This window comes from Parathielavia appendiculata (genome assembly GCF_033297405.1).
Source record: "Parathielavia appendiculata strain CBS 731.68 unplaced genomic scaffold N657scaffold_17, whole genome shotgun sequence".
Lineage (NCBI taxonomy): Eukaryota > Fungi > Ascomycota > Sordariomycetes > Sordariales > Chaetomiaceae > Parathielavia > Parathielavia appendiculata.
Genome location: NW_026944236.1, coordinates 156,191 through 174,915, shown reverse-complemented (window position 1 = coordinate 174,915; position 18,725 = coordinate 156,191). Strand labels below are relative to the sequence as shown.

General features: G+C 55.5%; 8 protein-coding genes across 8 annotated transcripts; 4 read left to right on the top strand and 4 right to left on the bottom strand.

The window, feature by feature from the left end:
• Positions 1 to 736: 736 nt before the first annotated feature.
• On the top strand, positions 737 to 3,193 carry N657DRAFT_602987 (uncharacterized protein). The gene is made up of 3 exons (XM_062790134.1): positions 737 to 962; positions 1,130 to 2,460; positions 2,542 to 3,193. The coding sequence occupies exons 1-3, from the start codon at positions 824 to 826 to the stop codon at positions 3,136 to 3,138; spliced, it is 2,067 nt and encodes a 688-aa protein (XP_062644135.1). The 5' UTR covers positions 737 to 823; the 3' UTR covers positions 3,139 to 3,193.
• Positions 3,194 to 3,223: 30 nt separating this feature from the next.
• On the bottom strand, positions 3,224 to 4,570 carry N657DRAFT_579872 (uncharacterized protein; the record flags this gene model as incomplete). Its single annotated transcript, XM_062789422.1, has 1 exon — positions 3,224 to 4,570. The coding sequence occupies one exon, from the start codon at positions 4,568 to 4,570 to the stop codon at positions 3,224 to 3,226; it is 1,347 nt and encodes a 448-aa protein (XP_062644134.1).
• A 1,486-nt stretch (positions 4,571 to 6,056) lies between these two features.
• N657DRAFT_683709 (uncharacterized protein) lies at positions 6,057 to 7,091 on the top strand (the record flags this gene model as incomplete). Its single annotated transcript, XM_062796595.1, has 3 exons — positions 6,057 to 6,258; positions 6,316 to 6,888; positions 6,958 to 7,091. The coding sequence occupies 3 exons, from the start codon at positions 6,057 to 6,059 to the stop codon at positions 7,089 to 7,091; spliced, it is 909 nt and encodes a 302-aa protein (XP_062644133.1).
• Positions 7,092 to 7,514: 423 nt separating this feature from the next.
• N657DRAFT_625267 (3-deoxy-D-arabino-heptulosonate 7-phosphate synthase) lies at positions 7,515 to 9,018 on the bottom strand (the record flags this gene model as incomplete). The annotated part of the gene is made up of 2 exons (XM_062790745.1): positions 8,912 to 9,018; positions 7,515 to 8,825 (listed from the first exon to the last, which is right to left on the bottom strand). Exons 1-2 carry the CDS (start codon positions 8,930 to 8,932, stop codon positions 7,515 to 7,517), a joined length of 1,332 nt encoding a protein of 443 aa, XP_062644132.1. The 5' UTR covers positions 8,933 to 9,018.
• A 990-nt stretch (positions 9,019 to 10,008) lies between these two features.
• On the bottom strand, positions 10,009 to 11,422 carry N657DRAFT_649139 (Clavaminate synthase-like protein). Its single transcript, XM_062793664.1, has one exon. The coding sequence runs from the start codon at positions 11,188 to 11,190 to the stop codon at positions 10,153 to 10,155; it is 1,038 nt and encodes a 345-aa protein (XP_062644131.1). The 5' UTR covers positions 11,191 to 11,422; the 3' UTR covers positions 10,009 to 10,152.
• A 307-nt stretch (positions 11,423 to 11,729) lies between these two features.
• N657DRAFT_602974 (acetyl-CoA synthetase-like protein) lies at positions 11,730 to 13,939 on the top strand. The gene is made up of 2 exons (XM_062790133.1): positions 11,730 to 12,106; positions 12,163 to 13,939. Exons 1-2 carry the CDS (start codon positions 11,867 to 11,869, stop codon positions 13,612 to 13,614), a joined length of 1,692 nt encoding a protein of 563 aa, XP_062644130.1. The 5' UTR covers positions 11,730 to 11,866; the 3' UTR covers positions 13,615 to 13,939.
• Positions 13,940 to 14,487: 548 nt separating this feature from the next.
• Positions 14,488 to 15,361, top strand: N657DRAFT_674277 (uncharacterized protein; the record flags this gene model as incomplete). The annotated part of the gene is made up of 4 exons (XM_062795740.1): positions 14,488 to 14,573; positions 14,705 to 14,922; positions 15,048 to 15,165; positions 15,322 to 15,361. 4 exons carry the CDS (start codon positions 14,488 to 14,490, stop codon positions 15,359 to 15,361), a joined length of 462 nt encoding a protein of 153 aa, XP_062644129.1.
• A 666-nt stretch (positions 15,362 to 16,027) lies between these two features.
• Positions 16,028 to 16,905, bottom strand: N657DRAFT_636602 (uncharacterized protein; the record flags this gene model as incomplete). The annotated part of the gene is made up of 4 exons (XM_062791441.1): positions 16,028 to 16,039; positions 16,134 to 16,279; positions 16,363 to 16,607; positions 16,724 to 16,905. The coding sequence occupies 4 exons, from the start codon at positions 16,903 to 16,905 to the stop codon at positions 16,028 to 16,030; spliced, it is 585 nt and encodes a 194-aa protein (XP_062644128.1).
• Positions 16,906 to 18,725: the final 1,820 nt, after the last annotated feature.

Sequence of the window (18,725 nt, the reverse complement as noted above, 5' to 3'; positions counted from 1 at the left end):
CCTTGCAAGATCCATATCTCTTGATCGGCCCCCAAGGCCCCCTCCTCCAATCTATGGGCTACCGGATTGACGCACGGAGCATGGGGCTGCACGATGAGGCACGATGAGGCACGGCTAATGGAGATGGTGCTGGCCTCGGCCAAGCAACATGCACGCTTACCTTAGGTGCTGGACCTTTCGAATGACGTGACAATGGTCTAAAAGCCTTGATGCCTCATGGCATCGGGCTTCGACGGCTGACCCAGCGGTCCCAGCCTTACGAGGTATGCAAGGCCCAGTGAACCATCTCCGTGCAAGAGCAGTTAGGATGGGAGCCGGCCATCTACCGACGGGTGCAGCTCACGCCGCAAGGGGGTGGCCTAGGGTGTAAGTAAGATGGCGGTTGAAGGTCCGTGGCCAGGTCGTCAGGCGAAAAGAAATGTTGCTGCTTTGGCGCATATGTGTAACCCTATCGGCTTATCCCACATAGTCTTAAAAACTTAGGTACCTGGGTTGACTTCTACAAAAGTTGGAGGACTTGGGGGTCAAGTAAGGGTGGGTGAGATGATGAAATGCTTGGCTCGTCTTGTGCAGTCCCAGGGACCCTGCTCGGCCGAACAAGGGTCTGAATCCTTCTCCTGTCAGAATGCCAGTTGCGCCAAAATAACGTCTTGGTGGGGCCTCAATTGCTATTGGAGCTGGCAACTGGTGTCATTTTCAATGCAACATCTCCTCTCGGACACGGCTTGCCATGGCCGTCACCCGTTCCCGACTTCAACTCCGTATCCCCCATGAAGTGAGAGAAACTGCCGCGCCTAAGTGCTCAAGTCCGGGCTACAGAACAATGCAGCCATCCGACCGAGAGACTGACCGATTCCACTCTTTGCACAGTGACAGTCAAACTGTCGTCCGCCGGCGGAGAGAGCCCTCCAAGCTGCAGGGGCCATGGCGCTGCGCAAACTGCCCCAGGGAGTTTGCTCAGAGTAAGTCAAGTCTTTGTTTTGCCCCGCCACTGTGAGCCCCTCCGTGCAAGTGCACAGCCTTGAGCATTGCCACAGCAGCATCCCTTCTTTATTTGCCCAGCTCACTTCTCAGGTGCTCCCTGGGCCCTGTTGTTGCGGATGCACAAGCTAAGCTGAAACGCCCCCAGAAGAATACAGATACAAACACCAGCAGCGGTGCATCCAGGCGTCGAATCGGCCAAAGCACTCCAAACAAAAGTCGTGCGTCGCTTGTGCTGCGTCGAAGCTCAGATGTGACCTGGGAACGCCGTCTTGCTCTCGGTGCCTCAGCAGAGGTAAACCTTGTCAATACATCTCACTCAGCTCGGCCCAGAAGAGCGGCCCCGACCGTCCGGAGAACCACGTGTTGGGGACAACTAGAGATCTCTATTTGCCGGATATCACAGACGACTTTGGTCGCGTCCGAAGCCAGGCAATATCACTTATTGGGAGTGACAATGCCGCGGATGTAAATACCAGGGACGCCGAAATCGTGGCTGGACTGGAAATTGACTTCAACATGAGAGCATCAACAAACAGCACCCAGCAGGGAGCTGCCAACAACACAAACCCTCAGTCACAGCAGCGGCTTCAGAGGCGCGCCTCAACCCTGCGGGATGCGGCAGAGACCATCACCAACTGGCCAATGGACGCCAATTTCAACGGTGTACAAGTACCGAACCCTAGTGAGACCCCCAAACAGGGCTCCATCACAGGGACCTCTCTGACCAGCCCAGGCGGGCCCTCTCTTACCAGTCCAGGCTGGTCTCGAATACAGCCTTTTGGGGTCGGCGCTGCTGGCAGCCGCGGCGGCAGCTCTTCCAGCCGATGGCATCTAGACAACGACTCATGGGCATCCCGCAGCCCCCTGCTCACCTCTGAAATACATTTCGGTACGGACATGGAGGACGACTTTCTCCGACACACGCCAGCCATGTCTACGAACAACGACATGAACTTTGACCTCCTCGGATCCATGGGGATTCTGAAAAGGCATCGGATAGACACCGCGCAGCTGGTGCAAAGCCCACAGGGCTCAGCGAAAAGCGGTCTCAGCAGCAACGCGGCCGCAGTCAGCTACTTTCAACAGGCCGCCGCCGGCGGGCTGGCACCAGTCGCTGGAACCACTTCCACTGCTCAGAAGGATCAGCACATGGAGGACAAGACACTTCACGATGCGGTCACAAGCACGACGGCTTCCCGGCCCAGCGCCTGGCCCACATCGTGTCCTTTCCACAAGCTGAACAGCGACGATGCTCTCGTCAAGATCATCCGTAGCTACCCAAGAGTCATGGTTCGTCCCGGCTGTTATCCGCCTTTTGTGCATCACAAGCTGTACAGATGCGGTGCCGGAGACATCGCCGAGCCACTCGCCCGGGCATTCTGCTGCGTGGGCGCCTTTTACGCCTCGGTGCCGACCAGCGAGGACTTCGTGTACTCCATGATCAGCGAGGAGAGCAGGCGTCTTGTGCAGAGGTTTGTAAGTTGGCCGTCCCCTGTCGTCTGTGAAGCCACCTCAAATCCCGGCGACATGAACTGACTCGTTGGCCCTTGTGACTAGCACCGGCCCCCCGGCTCGGACAGCGACGTGCTGGCCATGGTCCACGCCATGTGCATCTATCAGATCATCGGCTTCTTTGCAAGCACCAACCCTGAGCATGCGCGAGCCACGGAGCTGCACCACTCATTCTTTCTAAAGATGACGCGTCTTCTCATTCGCCAGTACCTTCAAGATCTCTCGCCAAGCGAAGTCAATCGAGAGATGGCCTGGCGAAAATGGATCGTGAACGAGACCATCCGCAGGACTGTATTCCTCGTCAACGCCATCAACACGCTGTCTTGCAGGGTACAGAAACAAGGTGCCAACTTCTTTGAAGCACTCGACGACGACTTGGTTCGCAACATGGCGCTTCCCGCGTCAGATCAGCTATGGAAAGCCTCGTCGGCGGAGGAGTGGCTGGTCGTGCGCGATCAGCTCGGCCCGGACGAGACGGCAAGCGGCCGGCTGACGGTGCAGCAGGCCATCGATCATTTCTTCGGGCCGATACAGCAGGGCGATAGCAGTAGGTTGAGGATGTCCTACGCACAATTCGCCCAGCTGGACGAGTTTACTCAGTTGGTGGTGGCGACTGCTGGAAACGTGGATCATCAAACTTGAAGTACATGTCAATATTAAACTCGAGATGAAACTATCAATGCATTCATTCCTGACGTCGCTGGCCTCCGTGAAACCCCTTTGTCGATCATGCTCCCAGTGCCGCCACGCTCTTCTCATAGTCATCAAAGATCACAAAGCGCTCGGCGAATCCCTTCCCAGTCCTGGTAATGGCATCCAAATCGTCCAAGTCCCTGAATAAAATGACGTTCTCGGGGTACAGCTTTCCGAGAAGCGCGAGTTTGATGACTGGTTCGGGGGCCGGGATGATGTGAATGGTGCTGGGGCTGCCTTCCTGCGCTCGCGGTGAAGTGACAAGGCCCGGCTGAGACAAGATGTCGGCGGTGCTGTGCACCAGGGCTGTAGAGGGAAAGTGCTTCGCAATGGCCGCGATGCCGGTCCCGTTCGTCTTGCTCCTGGATGTGACTTCGTAGGCGTAACGGCGACCGCGGGCGATCTGGCCGAGGTCGATGGCCACGCATGTCCCCGAGTCGAGGGTCAGTCTGAGCTTGACGATGCGCCGCAGACTGTCGTTGCCACCGTCAATGGCAAAGGAGGACTCGGTCACGGCGGTGCGCGTCCTCAAGAGGGAGCTCAAGTTCCATCCGTCGGCGGGTACTGCCGTCTCTTTTTTGTGCACTTCAGACCGTGGTGCGCTGAAGTAGTCTGGGTGCTCGTAGTCGAAGAGAACCTCTGTCTCGGAGTTGTCGAACCGTGCGGGATGGTATCGGAGGAGATGCAAGGACCGGGATCCGGAGAGGAAAGCGGGCAGGACGAGGCCCTGAGAGTACTGAAAGCCATAGCCGCCTGGTGGGAGCTTCCGCGTCGTAAAGACTTTGGACAGGTTGACGATCGCTGTGTGCTGCACCGAGCCCGTCAGGCAGTGCACGAGAAACAATTTCCGGGGCTCCTCGACGTCGCGTATGCCTTGGGATCCCTCGGGAATGACGAGCGGGACCTCGTCAAAGTTCTCAAATGGCAAGAGGCTGTCGCGCAAAAGGATCATGCGGTGCAGCCACTCGTTATACAGCTCCATCAGCTGCGCGTTGCTTCGGGGCCCCAAAAGCAGCGAGGCTACGGCAGGCGTCCAGAGATGACCTTCGCAGGGGCTTCGGATGCGCAGGCTTGCGTCAGCAGCCGAGGGCCCCGCGGCGTCGTGGACGTATCGGATGAGCGTCTTTGCTACCCGCGTCGCTTGGTATGCAATCTCCCGGCGAGCCGTGTCCTGTGTCGAGTGCGTCAAGGGTAGAGTCGATTCCCGTCCCGTCGTCGCCAGCGAGGCGGCAAGCCCATCAACGAGGACCGACCTAGCAGGGGGGTCGGTGGGAGGGCCCTCGCCGAGCTGAGAAACGATGGCGTTCAGCAGCGGCGAAATACTGACCACCAGTTGGCGCACATTATATACACCCGGCGGAGTCTGTGCTGCGCTGGTCATGCTTGCTTGCAAGGATGGAGAGGACCGTTGGGCAGCGTCACCAACGCCGTTGACATGAAGCCCGGAAGTCGCCAGCGTGGTGTTGTGAGTATACCCGCCAGCAAAACTCCAAGAGGGGACGATCGTGTGGCCGAATGCAAGGCCTGCAAGGTTCGCAAAGCGATATGCTGGTGGCAGGGCGGGAGAAGACGAAAGGGTGGGTACCATGATGGGAGCTGGGGGCCAAAGGCGGGGTTCTCAATGGTAGAAATCAGCTCCCTCAGAGTATGACATGGGCGCCTAAGGGGGTCTAGGCTGGGCTCATATGGCGATTGCGTGAGACGTTTGAGTCGCGGCAGCAACTGAGATAGAGGGGGAGGGGGGCGGGGACGGCGCCGGGAGCGGATTGGGCTTCGCTAGAATAGTGAGAAAAGGCGTTGTGCGCTTTGTTTAAAAGCGGCACACGAATAACAAGTACGGCGCACAAGGGATCGAGAGCTTGGCGGTGAAGGAGTTGTCTCGGACGGGATGAGAAGGCGAGGGCCACAGACCTGGGTGGCTACAGCTATCTCCATTCGTGTACGGTATCCGTGAGTTTGGGTCGGGCAAACCAACAGCAGTTGGAGCACTAGAGGCCATCCATGTCCGACGGCCGTGGCGCTCAGAGAATCGGTATCCTTTAGACTGGGTTTCACGTGCTACGCCGACAAGAGAAGGAGTGCCGACTTGGACCCAGAGGAAAGTTCGTCTACAGTGAAGACGACATTCTCCCACATAATCTCAAACGACGAGCTGATGGGCGATCACATTGTTCGCCGCTGGTACTTTTGCAACATACATTCTTTCAATTTGCTATATCGCGCTCGACTCCTACGAACCCCGTAGCTCCTTTGGTTATTGCCCAACACCACCTCGGAGTTGGACAGCAGCGGCTACAAGGGCTTTCGGGGTTGGATGTCCACACCCTTGTGGACCTTCGGACTTCGGAGACAGATGGCAGTCATGCCTTATTGCGTATGTGGGTCTTCGGAGTTGTGTGGCAGCGCCTACATCCGTACAGCCATCCGACTCGGGGCCGCCACTTTTTCAAAGTCGGACTTGGCACCAACGGATACCTACTACGGTAAGCATGCACCGTGGTGACTAAACCGACCCCGGATCGGGATTGAGCCGAACTGATATGACTTCTTTGGTATCGGCAGGGAAACTGAGTTCTGATTCGTAATGGAGTACCTATTTGGACGCAGAATTTTTGCTGGAAATGTCGTGATTGTGCTTCGCTTGGAGCGGCCATGGCCCATGGCCTCAGTATGAATTTGCATGACACAAAGCAAGTTCAAGCAACGTGTGTCGTGATCTGGAAGATGGACTGAAATGATAGCAACCGGCCACCAAACCTGGGCACGCCGGCTTGTTGGTGCTTCATTTGGTCTACCGCACTCACACCAGCTCTCGTTCCAATTGCCCCTGTCAAGTCCCATTCATGGCTGCGCCATCCTCAGCTGTCATGGCTGCTACGAGCTCGACCTCGCTGCCCCCATTCTCTGGCACCGAAGGCGCTTACATGCTTCCTCATCATATCAAGGAGATAGAGCGCCTTCGCCGCCAGCATGAATTCATGAACACGACCACAGGAGGCCAGCTACTGGTTCCTCAAGTCATTCCCCAGCAGCGTTCACTGCGTGTTCTTGACTCTGGAGCAGCTGATGGTTCGCTTAATCCCTTCCCACTCTGAAGTTGTTCAGATTCGACTGACGAGGCGATAGGATTCTGGCTGCGCGACCTGCCGCGCCAACTGCCGTCGAAAGACCTGGCTCTCTTTGGCGTAGACATCGGTTCTTCCTTGTTCCCTGCCCCAGGCGCAGCATCTTCAGGGACGCAGCCAGAACTCCGCAGTCATGACATTCGCACCCCATTCCCCGAGTCTTGGGGCTGGACGGGCACCTTTGACGTTGTTCACCAGCGTCTTCTCATTTGGGGCATCAAGGCCTCCGAATGGTCCGTTGTGATCTCGAATCTTGTCAACGTTCTGAAGCCGGGTGGCTACATTCAACTCGTGGAGGCTGAGTGGATTGACCCGGCAAATCCTGCCTCCGAATTGACTCGGCCAGAGTTGGCTAAGCAGGCAGCACTGCAGAGGTGGTCTACCGAGAGCTTTGGCATGGACATAGACATTGCCTATAAGCTGGAGAAGCTCCTCAGCGACGCCGGGCTCGAGGATGTCGGGGTCATTCAGTTTGACCACGGGTACGGCGCACTGGCCAAAGCCGAAAGTCAGAAGAACGTTTCTGCCGAGCTCTGGGTGGAATGTTTCAGGACGCTGGACGAAAAGATACCAAGTGAGTTTGACGACAACTGAGTGTCTTCATAGAATTATCACTAACTAACACTATCAATTCACACCTCAGGCGGCGGCATCCCAGGTGTAGCTGCCAATGCTCGCGAATTTCACGAGTTTCTGGACCGGTTGGAAGTTGAGATCAAAACGTACGGATACCAGCCCAAGCTCAACTTTGTGTATGGCCGCAAACCACTGCAGTAGTTAGGTCCAGGCTCTATAGAAGACAGATTCAACGAGTTTTGTTTTCATGTCGTGAGGTATCCGGTGTGCTCAAATGACTTGGTGTCTTTTGACGCTCTAAGGCTGCTAAAGAAAGCCTCGGCTTTGTGTTCTTAGCAAACCATAGACACCAGAAATTCATAGAAGCTATCAACTCAAACTCTAAGGGATATAGGCGAGACATTGACACTGGATACTGGTTCTTAGGGGCACGTCCTTGATTGCACACCGGAGATGAGCACATTTCAGTCCATTCACAACAACTCCCAGGTGCTGAAGACGCAGACACAACAAGGCTCGAACACCATTTGAGATTTGCCCAACATCGAAACAAGTGTTGATCTGTTACGGAAATGCAAGTTTATCAAGACCAATTCGGCTCGGGATGATCACTATCTCGTGTTCTCAGCGTCTCGCCGCCCTCACAAAACTCGAAAACTGTTCTATCAACCAAATGGCCTGATCTCGTGAGAGCCTTGGATCGCAGAGAGACTGGTACCGTCTGCCAAAATACTCATCGTTGTCGCCCATGACAGTCTCATCGAGACACTCGGTGACGTTGTCACCGGTCTGTTCGATGTGAACCCCTCCAAGGAAGCTTCCACAAGCCTGATGAACCGTGTACGTTTCCTGCAACTCGGCGAGCATATCCTGCACCCGGCGAGTTTTGATACCGGATGGCGTGGAGAAGGTATTTCCGTGGCAGGGGTCGCTCATCCAGAGAGGAATGTGCCCACTCCGCCTGACAGCGTCGATGATGGGCGGCAGGACTGTAGGCGCGCGGCCGCGGCCGATCCGAGTAATCAAAGTGACCTTCCCCACGGCCGCTCGATCGGCCAAGACATTGAGAAGAGCAACGACGTCTTCCGGGGTCGCGTTCGGGCCGATCTTGACCCCGACCGGGTTTCGCAAGCCCCGAGCATACTCGACGTGCGCACCGTCGAGCTGTCGTGTGCGCTCACCAAGCCATATCGTCGAGGCCGAGAGATTGTAGCGGTTGTGCGTGAGAGACGCCTCGTAAGGCAAATTCAAAGCCTCGTGAGACGTGAACAGGCTGAACTCGACCTGCTTCCCGTCGGATGCATGCGAAGTGAGGGGCAAGGGCATCCTTCTGAGCATGCTCTGCGCTGCCGCCGAGTACATGTACCCCAGAAGCAGACGTCGGTGGTCTGGTTCGCGCTCTGACGGGTCTTCTGAGTTGACGTTGTGGCCCCTAAATGCGTGCACCACTTCACCAGTCGGGAGCGTCTCGAGCAGATTGGACCGCGGTTTGGCGAATTGGCCGGCAATCCGTCCGATGGCGGTGGTAGGAACCTGCAGAGATTCCTCGAGAATTCGGCTTTGGGTGTAGAGGAGATCGACTTTTCGCTTCACAGTGTCCCACTTGACATCGGCGAAGCTCTCGGCGCAGTCACCACCTTGTATGATGAAACCTGAGCCCAAAGCAGCGTGGTACAGCCGCTCACGGAGTTGATCAACCTCCCAGTCGCCGACAAGCGGAGGCAGTTCCCTCAACAAGGAACAGGTCTGTCGCAAGCCGTCAATGTCGGCATATTGAACTGCCTGCGCAGCGACCTTGGATTTCCACGAATCTGCGGTCCATGGTGAAGAGCCGACCTCTTCTCGAAAGATAATTTCTTTGGTCGTAATGCTGACGTTATAACGACTCTTGGCCTCTGCTGTCGCCATGATGGAGATTCTCGCGCTTGCGGTGCTCTATATTCTTCATTAGAACTAGCCTTCTAAGCGATGTTCGTCGTAGACCCCGTGTGGGCTGGGGCGGGCGGGGGGGGGGACCCAACTGGCTGTGATTGTGTTCGCATGCCTGGCGGTGACTATGTAGGACGGGGCAGTATTTTCTTCTGTGGGATAGATAGATGGACAGAGCAGCGAGGAAACTTCCGTTCACACGTATGAAGCCTCTCCTGGGCACTCAGATACTTGCTAACAACTGAAAGAGGGCAATGGCTTTAAAGTGATGACTTTGTGAAACCATGGACCCCCGCGTCCAGCATTCGGGTGGTCGCAGCAGGGTCTCAACTGAGTTTACAATAAGGGAACTCTTTCGCTTGCCATTGAGTGGCGCTACCTCCAGACCTGCCGTCATCCCTCGGCCAAATGCAGAGGCAGGACGTTCGATACGGATCCGGTCTCTTTCCTTGGTACCTAGCTCAATAGGGAGCTTTCATCATCAGCCCAAAGATGGTGAAAACGATCGAGAGCCATTCTGCGCCGAACTGATAGCCTCCATGAGCCTCCATGTGACGATCCAGTATTGGAGAGCTAGACTTCGTGTTGTAGCCCAGGTAACTCCGAGAACTCGTCCAGCTGCAGCGAGATGCTGGATCCGATAGCGTTATAGACGCCATGCTCCGAATATTCATCTAAGCATAACAAGCAGGGGTACAAGAAGGTACATTGGACCTCGAGGGAAGCCCCATCCTTCGACTTGCAGCCCACCGCGCCGGTCCGCCAATCTCAGATCTGTTGATGCAAGACGATCCTTGCCTTTTTTAGGGTTCCGGAGTTGCATGGGGATGGCTAATTCTTAGCTTTGGGGTTTGTCAGACCGGCGTTGTCGTTGCCGACCCCGGAGCTTGAAGGTTAGCTCTGCATTGTGGCTGCACATGCATGTTTACGCTGCTCTCGATACTACCACATGCGGCACCTTCAGGCCCGCACGGGAGAAATCAGAGGCAAACGATGTGGCAGGCTGCATTGCTCGCAAGTCACGCAAGCCGAGTTACCCTGGCCGGACCAATCTATCCGAACGGCACATCGACGCCCTTCAGGTTCATGACGTTGATTGGTTCTTTGGATGTAAGGACATGAAACGCTAAACGGGATTCTCTTCATCCAACACTGGCAGCTCATAAGACAGGAGCGCACATTCAGTTATCAACAAGTCGCGATTTCGTTTACCTAAGGTACCCTACATAGTAGCTATCAGGACCTAGTGAAACCCCCCCAACCCTCCGCGACAGGTCCCCCATGTCCGTGTTCAGGGGTCCGATTGACTCCGACTAGCGTCATCTCCCGTCTCTTACAGCACCTTGGTGAGCAGCGCCGGCACGGCAGCAACGGTCTCGGGGGCGTGCCGCTGCATGTCATCGGTCCATGTAGTCGTGTTCTGGCCGTTTTTGTGCAGGTATGCCAAGCGCTCGACGACATGCTGTCCGGCGTAGACAGGGCTGTACTTCTTGGGCGCCGCTTCTGTGCAGCATGCATCAAGGGGCTCCACGAGCGCGTCCCGGTTGGGATGACCAAACCAGGCGATGGCGTAGCGGGCTGGGATGACCTCCGGAATGCTGTCATCCTCGTCCGGCTGAGGCTCGGGCTCCACGACACGATGTTCTGTGGACAGGAGCCTGTCGTTGAACCAGCGCGCGAGGAGATCGCCGACGTTGATGATGGCGCAGCCGGGGATGGGCGGCGCTTCAATGTAGGTCCCATCCGTTCGACGGACCTGCAACCCCCCACTATTGTCATTGAAGAGGAGGGTGAGGGTGCCGTAGTCGGTGTGCGCCGATGCGCGCAGCCGGTTCCGAAGCCCAGCCCGCGTTGTCTCCGGGTAGTAGATGACGCGGAAAAAGTGATCTCTTGCATCCACATGCGGCTCGAAGAAGTTTTCGTCGATGCCCACTTGCTGCGCGAGGACGCGGAGGAGCACGAGGTGCACCTGGTGGCACTTCTCGAAGAAAGAGTTCATGTCCTCGCGGAACTCGGGCCAATTCTCGGGCCATTGGTTGGGCCTTGTGGGATCGTTCTCCTTTCCGATGTCGAAGGCTTCCTTGAGATCAGACGTGTGCTTGTTGCCAGAAGTGCGAGCAGGAGAGAACCAGCCGTGGAACCCCTTGGACTCTCCTGTTTCGACTTTGGCCTTCTCGGATTCTGGCAAGGCAAAGAACCTCTTAGCATGTTCAAAGAGTTTGTTTTGCTCCTCGATAGGGATCGAGTGGTTCGCAAGGTACACGAAGCCGACGTCCACGAAGGCCTGGTAAAGCTTGCGCTTCTCTTCTTCGCTGGCTTTGTCTGCGCCGATGATCTTGGCGTAATCGATGATAGGAAGACTTGGAGCCATCGTTGCGGACTGTTTCTGGGACTTGAATTGAAGGTTGCCGAGAGAGACAAATCGTTGGGATATTTGAGATATGCGCAATGAGAAATGTAGGAAAATCGATCGCCAGAAAACTCGTCAGGATATCACTGGAATCACTTCACTTGTCGTATCTCTAAAATAAAATATGTAGCATTATGAGACCAATGGTTTTGCTCCTCGGAATCCTGAGCTCCCAGGTCATGAGCACCGGCGGGGTGGCGTGTGGGTTGCGTTGCGTCGGAAACGGCGTCCCGAAGCAAGCCCCGAAGCCAGGCATCAGTCCCCGAGAGGATCCGATCTACATCTCACATTCATCAACCAAAGTCCGACAGCGAAAAAAAAGTATCATTGTAATTGCGTGCTCAGCGAATTCTTTAGAGGTCGGGGAGGGTGGGGAAGGAAGGGGGGAAGAGGTGGGAAATGCTCAACATGCATCTTACCGGACGTACCTAAGGTATTGCGTGATCCCCGTCCTGGATGAAGACATCCTGATTGGAACGAGACTTATTCAAACGTGAGCGAAGGCTTGCATCTAAGTTCTTGGTCGCAGGATTATATGACGGTAAAATAAATATGAGGGTGTCCTGGTGTTTCATGTTTGATACGAGCAATCGCCACAGACAAGCACCCAGCCAGCAGTGCCCGAACTATTATCACCATGGTCTTCGAATCCAAGCTTCCCAAAGTTGACGCTCCTTCCACGGACGTCTTCAACTTCATTTTCGAGAAGGGTCGGGACAATTATCCGAGAGACAGAGTCCTGTACCGCGTCCACGAAACGGGAGAGACCTTGACTCTCGATGAACTCGAAACACAAAGTCGCCGGCTGGCTTCTGTCCTGGTGAAGAAGTATGGCATCAGGCCAGACGATGTCATTGCCTTCTTGGCCAACAACTCGGTATGCCCGTCGCATGATCTGGTGGAACGAATAAACAGCTGATGGAAGTCAACCAGATCAATTACCCTATTGCTTTTTTTGCGGCGCTAGCTGCCGGTGCCACCATCTCTCCGATTCCCGTGCAGCAGGGTCTCGATGCTCAAGCCGTCATTCCGAGGCTCGAACAGGCCCAAGCGAAGCTCATCATCACGGACGAGGCCTTGGCCCCCATATCCCAAGCGGCCGCAGCAGGATACAACGACATCCCGCTCATCAGCCTCACGGCTGGACTCGGCAATGCTCCAGTTGCCTCAGTCAGTGACCTCCTGGCCGGGGAAGATGAACAGTTCCGGGGCTTCCGGTTGTCGACCAGAGAAGAGACAGAGGAACATTATGCCTTCATCTATCGCACCAGCGGGTCTTCAGGCAACGTCAAGTCCTTCTTGACCACTCACGCTCACTGGGCTGCGAATCTCTTGACGACGAAACTGACGGTTCCTTCCGACACCAGCCCCGACAAGGATGTTTGGATTTCGTCTCTGCCCTTTGCCTACGGCATCAACGCAAAGCTGAACCTGGGCCTGAACGTCCTTCTTGGCATCCCGGTCATCATCCTTCAGCAGCCTTTCGATCAATCCACGTTCCACGTCATCGACACCTATGGCATTACCTTCCTGTTCGTGACACCGCCGTTGGCGGCACAGATCGCGAAGGCAGAGAAAAAAGAGGGCACTACGTTTTCTTCCATCAAGTGGCTGCTGTCTGCTGGCGCGCCTGTGCACACCAAGATTCGGGACGCCGTTCGAGACAAGTTCAACGGCGTTCCGTTGACTTTGGAATGGGGAACGACGGAAACCCTGCTCATAGCACTTCAGATCGACGACGCCTCGAGGGTGCCTGGCTCGAGCGGAACGCTAGTCCATGGATTACAGGCCCGTGTGCTGGACATTGAGACGGGCAAAGACCTCGGCCCCAACGAGCAGGGGGAGATTCTCGTCCGCAACACGCTCGCCAAGTTCGCGGGGTACAAGGATAACGATGCTGCCAACAAGGATTTTGACTCGGAAGGGTGGTTCCGGACTGGAGATGTCGGGTATCTCGACGAGAACTCCAACGTCTTCATCGTCGACCGTCTCAAGGAGCTGCTCCGCGTCGGCGACGGTTATGGCACCCACGCGTCGGCCGATGAGTTCGAGGCCGTTCTCTTTGATCACCCGGCCGTGTCTACCGCCGTGGTCGTCGGTATTCGGGACCAGGAAACCCAGCAAGAGCATCCCACTGCCTTTGTTGTCTTGCAGCCCGGAGCAGTTCCCGGGACTGCATCGGCCGATGCATTCGAGCGCTTGGCCGAGGAATTGGAGAGGTACACGGAGTCAAAGCTGGGCAAGTTTAAGAGGCTGTCTGGCGGAGTGTGGTTCGTAGAGAAGTATCCGTACGTCGGTTATAAGATCAACAAACGGAGGCTCAAGGAGCTCGTCGACGTCAGTCAGCTGAACACTACGCCCCGGTGGATTGGAGCTGCAGCATGACAGCTGAGAGGTGCCCTGCTTTCCCCAATCTCAGAGTCATGTCAGCGATCATCGTCTTCATATTATTCCCCAATTTCAATCAGCTTATCATGGTGCATCCGATATTTGGCGGAAGTAAGGTAGTATGTCTTTTCGTGACAAACTTGGCTCCTTCCGATGTGTGTGGTCAGCCATGGCAACATCTGAGACGCAGAGGCGAGTAATAGGATGTGCCATGAATGCATGAGGGGTTGGGCTTCCGTATATTTATCCGTCGCTGTTACATATCCCTTCTTGTTTGGGAGCGTGTTGAGCGAGGGATTGAATGTCTCTGCGCACACCAGCGGTGTTGAGATCATCATGCCGAACGTCTGCATGGCACAATCGACTATGGACGTAACGCTTGTTGCACCGAAGACATCGATTTTCACTTGAGTGACTTTGAATTTGAGCACGGTTTGGAGGTCAACCTTCAGCAGCAACTTGAAGCCCCGAGGGTCTAGGATGTGATCAGACTCCGTCTTAGATGCAGAGAATCTTGGAAGATCACTAAGATTGTTAACTTACAAGATTGGGCGCGCCAGCCCTCTCTTCGGACCGAAGGCATCAGATGGATGGGGGATGATGGGCCGACATGATGCTCCATGCAAATGCTTTGGGAAGTGAGCGCGCGCAAATTTCTCGATCTGGAATACACACTTGGCATCACCACCCGATCAACGGTGGCACCAGTTGGCAAGGCGGCAAGACAGTCAGTCGTCTATAAAACAGAACTTGGCACCACCTGATCAGCACTGGAAGATGATAAAAGTCATCCCCCGGCTTTTCGTTCAATGCCACTACTGCTCAGGAATCTGCAGTTTTGACGAAGCACTAGAACACCACGCGAACATCATGCTGATCGTCGCCGTGGCAGGCGGTACGGGCCATCTTGGTCTGACCATTGTCGAAGTCTTCGAGGAAATTCGAGATACCGAATGGTAGTGCTGTCCCGCAAGGTTCGTGGTATCCTCCCTCACAGCATGCGCACTGCTGATATGACATTGTGATTTTGGACGAGACACTGGCATTGGCCGACCTCGTTGCACACCTACAGCTACCAAACAACCAGCGAACCATCACAGTCCCCACGCTTGAAGTCGACTACGCAGACGTCGACGCAACAGCCGTCTCCTGGACAGCAACAGCGTGAACACCATCATCTCAGCCCTCAACCTGAAGACAGCCGATGGCAGCGCCTCGAGCTCCAGCTCGTCGCCGCAGCAGCCCAGTCCAGCACCACGAAGCGGTTCATGGGGAGCGATTGGGCGATACCATACCCTCTGACCCGTACGTCACATATCCCCATCCTCAAGCAACCTCTTAAGAACCCCGTGACCTCCTCATTAACCTTGCCATTGAACTCTAACCATTTTGCCCAACCCGCCTCGCCAGAGCACTCTAACTCCCCCAAGACGCCTTCCGCATCTTCACCCTCTCCGCCCTGCGCGCCACAGAATTTGAATGGACATGCCTCCACGTCGGGCAGATAGCGGACTACCTAGGCACGCCGCACCTTCCCGGCCACATGAGGTGTGTACGCGCTGCATGTCGACGTCGCGCACGGCGCCGCGTCGCTCCCTGGGACTGGCCACAATCCCGTCTCATTTACGTACAGTCGGGACGTGGCACGGTTTGTCATGGAGGCACTGGGAATGGGGGGTGGAAGGGGGAGATGATTTGTTTTAGTGACGTGCGCATTTTGAATGAGGGTGGTGAGACTTACTGAGGAGACTAGGGGTGAGTTTTTCATTCCGCTGCCTTTCGTCGATCTGCGATTTATAGTGTTGACTTAAGATTGGCTGACGAGGGTGGTTTGTGATCGACAGGGCTCAAGTTAACCGTTGCGTATGAAACCGTGGGGATATCCGCTCGAAAGAAGTCATCCGCTCGAAAGAAGTCAGATGATGGAGTTTCCAGCACACGAGAATCGGTATCCTGTGGTTGGAAAGGAGGCGCTGCGGAAAAGGGTCGCGACGTTCGGGCTGTATACCGTCAAGGGCATGCTGTGCCTGCCGGAGGACGGGAGCCTCAATTGCATGTTCCCGCACCTCAAGAAGATAAGTGACGCGCACATTCTTGGCTTTTGGAAAAGGGGTTAGACCGGGCTGGCTAAGGCAGGTCAGGACCGAGTAGGTGCAGGATGTATCCTTGGAAGCCAGAACCCCGTAGGCAGGAGGTGTAAAACTTGCTCCAACGCTTTCGTCTTCCAGATCCAACGAGGAGGGACGGCGAACCCAACACCCCCAAGCAAGCCGCTATATCCCAGCTGCTTACCCGCGGTTCACTCCAAACGGCTTTTACCATCTTATTCACTTCGCGTAAGCTGTCCAACAGCTAGGATTCTCCAGTCCGAGAAACGATAGCCCCAATGGACACGCGTGCCTCTCCAGGCTCAGCTGCACACCTGCAACGCAGAGAGGCCACGCAACAGCCCCAAGCTTAGCGCGAGAATTGACAATGGCCAGAAACCTCAGAACCTGAGCTGCATCTTTTCTCACCCCCGACTCGCCGGGAGACCACCCGTTGACAGTCCCGGAGAGGTAGATGCTAGTGGCCCAGGTCCAGATGCGGGTTGGCAAGAGGCTCTGGAACGTGCTGCTGGCGAATTCACGTAGAGGACGGTGTGCTTCGTCGTCCTCGGCCTCTTTGTTGAAACTCCAAAACCCGCGTGTTAGCCATTCGGACAGGTCCTCGCGCGCTCGATCATCTCCGCCTTCAAGAACGTACCGGCAGCTCGGTTTGCGATTTCGCCCAACTCGGAGAGGGCGGCAATGCGTCTCATGGCGCGCAACACGCAATTTCTACCACCAATGACGGATGATAGACCGAGAGGCCCGTTTAGTTCTCCGACTCGGTCTTGGTAGGAAGCGGTCGTGGTAGGCGCGTAGTCGTGGTGCTTCTTTGTAGTGCCACGACAGAAAGGATGCCAAGGATTAGGAGAATAGATGTGACGAAGCGAAAGGCGGCTTGATCTATGTTCCATAGCTGTCGGGAGCCGAAAATTGGAAATGACGGCGTTAGCCATACCATGTAAGCTGGATCTACGAGAGCCCATCTTCTGTGGTGTTCTCCCCGGAGCCATGCACACATCAATTTCTCAAAGAGCGCAAGAGCCGGGGTGAGATGCGGCTGCAATGCCGCGGAAGACGCACCGCCGACAAACAGCTCGAATACCAAGAGCTGGATAATGGTCTCCATCATATGCACCTTATCCAACAGGCTTGCGGCGCTGCCCGGGGCAGTGACAGCTGATAGATCCTTCCGGGCCATCTTGAAAGACTTCTCGACCTGATCCCCCCACCTGCTTCCACACGATTGACTTGCAGGTTCCTCAATCCGGATACCGCGCTTTGAGTCCCACGGTGACGGAGAAGGAGCTGAGACTCAGCACGGAATGGGAGACTGCGAGGTTGAGTGCTGCGAAGGAGGATCCATGCCCGACTGGTGGCCAGCAAAGAGGTCGGTAGAACGAGAAAAGAAAAGGCGTCACACGTGGTCTATGTATGCCATGGTCGCATCCGGCTCCCGGGACCGACCAAATGCTAGGCCTGGAGAAGCGCGCAACGACCTGGAGTATTGCGGTGGAATCCTGGCTGCAGTTCATGCTGTGTCCCGTGCAGCAGCGCCTGCGAGCTGGCTGGGCAAGACGACAACAAACCGGGTCTGCGTCTGTCGGCTGCTCCTTGCGCCCTCCTATATCTGCGAGGAGACCAGCTGCGCCATCTGCCGTTCTATAGGCCAGCCGTCCATCCAGCCCCGTTTGAAAACGTCCGTTACGGCATTTTATGTCGAGAGAAGTGCGTGCTGTGCAGGCGGGCTGGGCGCCGTCGCATCTCTTCCTCCAAAGCCGACATGTCCAGCATGGACGTTGTTGCGGACCGGACCGACCAGACATTGTGACATATTGTTGGTTTCAGAAGCTAGTTACACCATGGATGAATCTGAAGCTGGTCGTGGAAGGTGGCTTTATGAGTAGGGATGGTGGTTGGCAAACAAAACCTTGGCAAAAGATCATAAGTAGTGGATTCGGTAAGGAAAGGTTCAGGTATTTGAAGTAGCAATTCTGACCCTGTTCTTGAGTAGTAGATGCTGTACTCAGTGTTATATCAACTCAGAAGTCAGAGCTACCATCAATGGGCTGAAGCGTTCGACACTTTAATGGGGTGGTTGGCAAAGGAGAAGTGGGTGATGGCCACTCATATCTGGTGCTCATGGAGATTCTCCCATCCTCCCGTCACCCTGTGAGAATAAGGATATCACCACGCAACCCCGCTCGCCATCGTCCTGCAGTACCTGGACAAGACCAGCATTCAGTGGCCGTTACTAATCAACTTAGGGCTTAGGATATAAACCTAATAAGATGGATATCTGCAACCAGCAACTCAACTCGGCCTGCCTCCAACTCTCAGATCTAAGGGTAGGGGATTTATAGAGTGAGTAAGCTGTCAATGGCTTAGGATAACCAGTGAACTATATACAAAGAATGCCCCCGCTGGAACTTGCACAGCCGGGAGGGGGCACCAGCCCGGTGAAGCCCATGGCAGCGGCCAGATTCCTAGGGGTCTGGCTGGACTGGAAACTCAACTGGAAGGCGCATCTAGGAGCGGTAGAGCGGAAGCTGAAAACACAGAGCTACGCTTTGTCAAGGATTACGGCGAAAACATGGGGCCTAGGACTAGCCAAAGCACGAGAGGTATACTCAAAGTGCATCCGGTCAGCGCTAGCGTACGGCGCAACATCCTTCACACCCCCACCGAGAAGGAGGGTGAGCCAGCAACGAGAGGGATCACCAGGGCGCTTGGAAAGATTCAAACAAGAGTCTACGGATAGTGGCAGGAGCCTTCAAGTCCACACCCACTCGGAACCTTGAAACGGAGACATGGGTGCCGCCACTGGACCTTTACTTCAACAAACGACTGGCTGACTTTGAGGCCCGGCTTCAAATGCCCACTCTGGCCGACGGCCGAGGCGGAAAGACTACTGCAGGGAGTATTGTTGATGCGGCCTGCGGCAAGATATATCAGATATTCAACTCGAGGACGGATAACAGGGGCCGACCGCGAGCCTTTGGGCCGCAGGAGCCCACAGCG

Coding starts and splice junctions, on each gene's coding strand:
- N657DRAFT_649139 (XM_062793664.1), bottom strand. CDS start 11,190: ATGGCTCCAAGTCTTCCTATCATCGATTACGCCAAGATCATCGGCGCA.
- N657DRAFT_602974 (XM_062790133.1), top strand. CDS start 11,867: ATGGTCTTCGAATCCAAGCTTCCCAAAGTTGACGCTCCTTCCACGGAC. Junction 12,107..12,162: donor CCTTCTTGGCCAACAACTCG/GTATGCCCGTCG, acceptor GAAGTCAACCAG/ATCAATTACCCTATTGCTTT.
- N657DRAFT_602987 (XM_062790134.1), top strand. CDS start 824: ATGCAGCCATCCGACCGAGAGACTGACCGATTCCACTCTTTGCACAGT. Junction 963..1,129: donor CCCCAGGGAGTTTGCTCAGA/GTAAGTCAAGTC, acceptor AAACGCCCCCAG/AAGAATACAGATACAAACAC. Junction 2,461..2,541: donor GGCGTCTTGTGCAGAGGTTT/GTAAGTTGGCCG, acceptor CCTTGTGACTAG/CACCGGCCCCCCGGCTCGGA.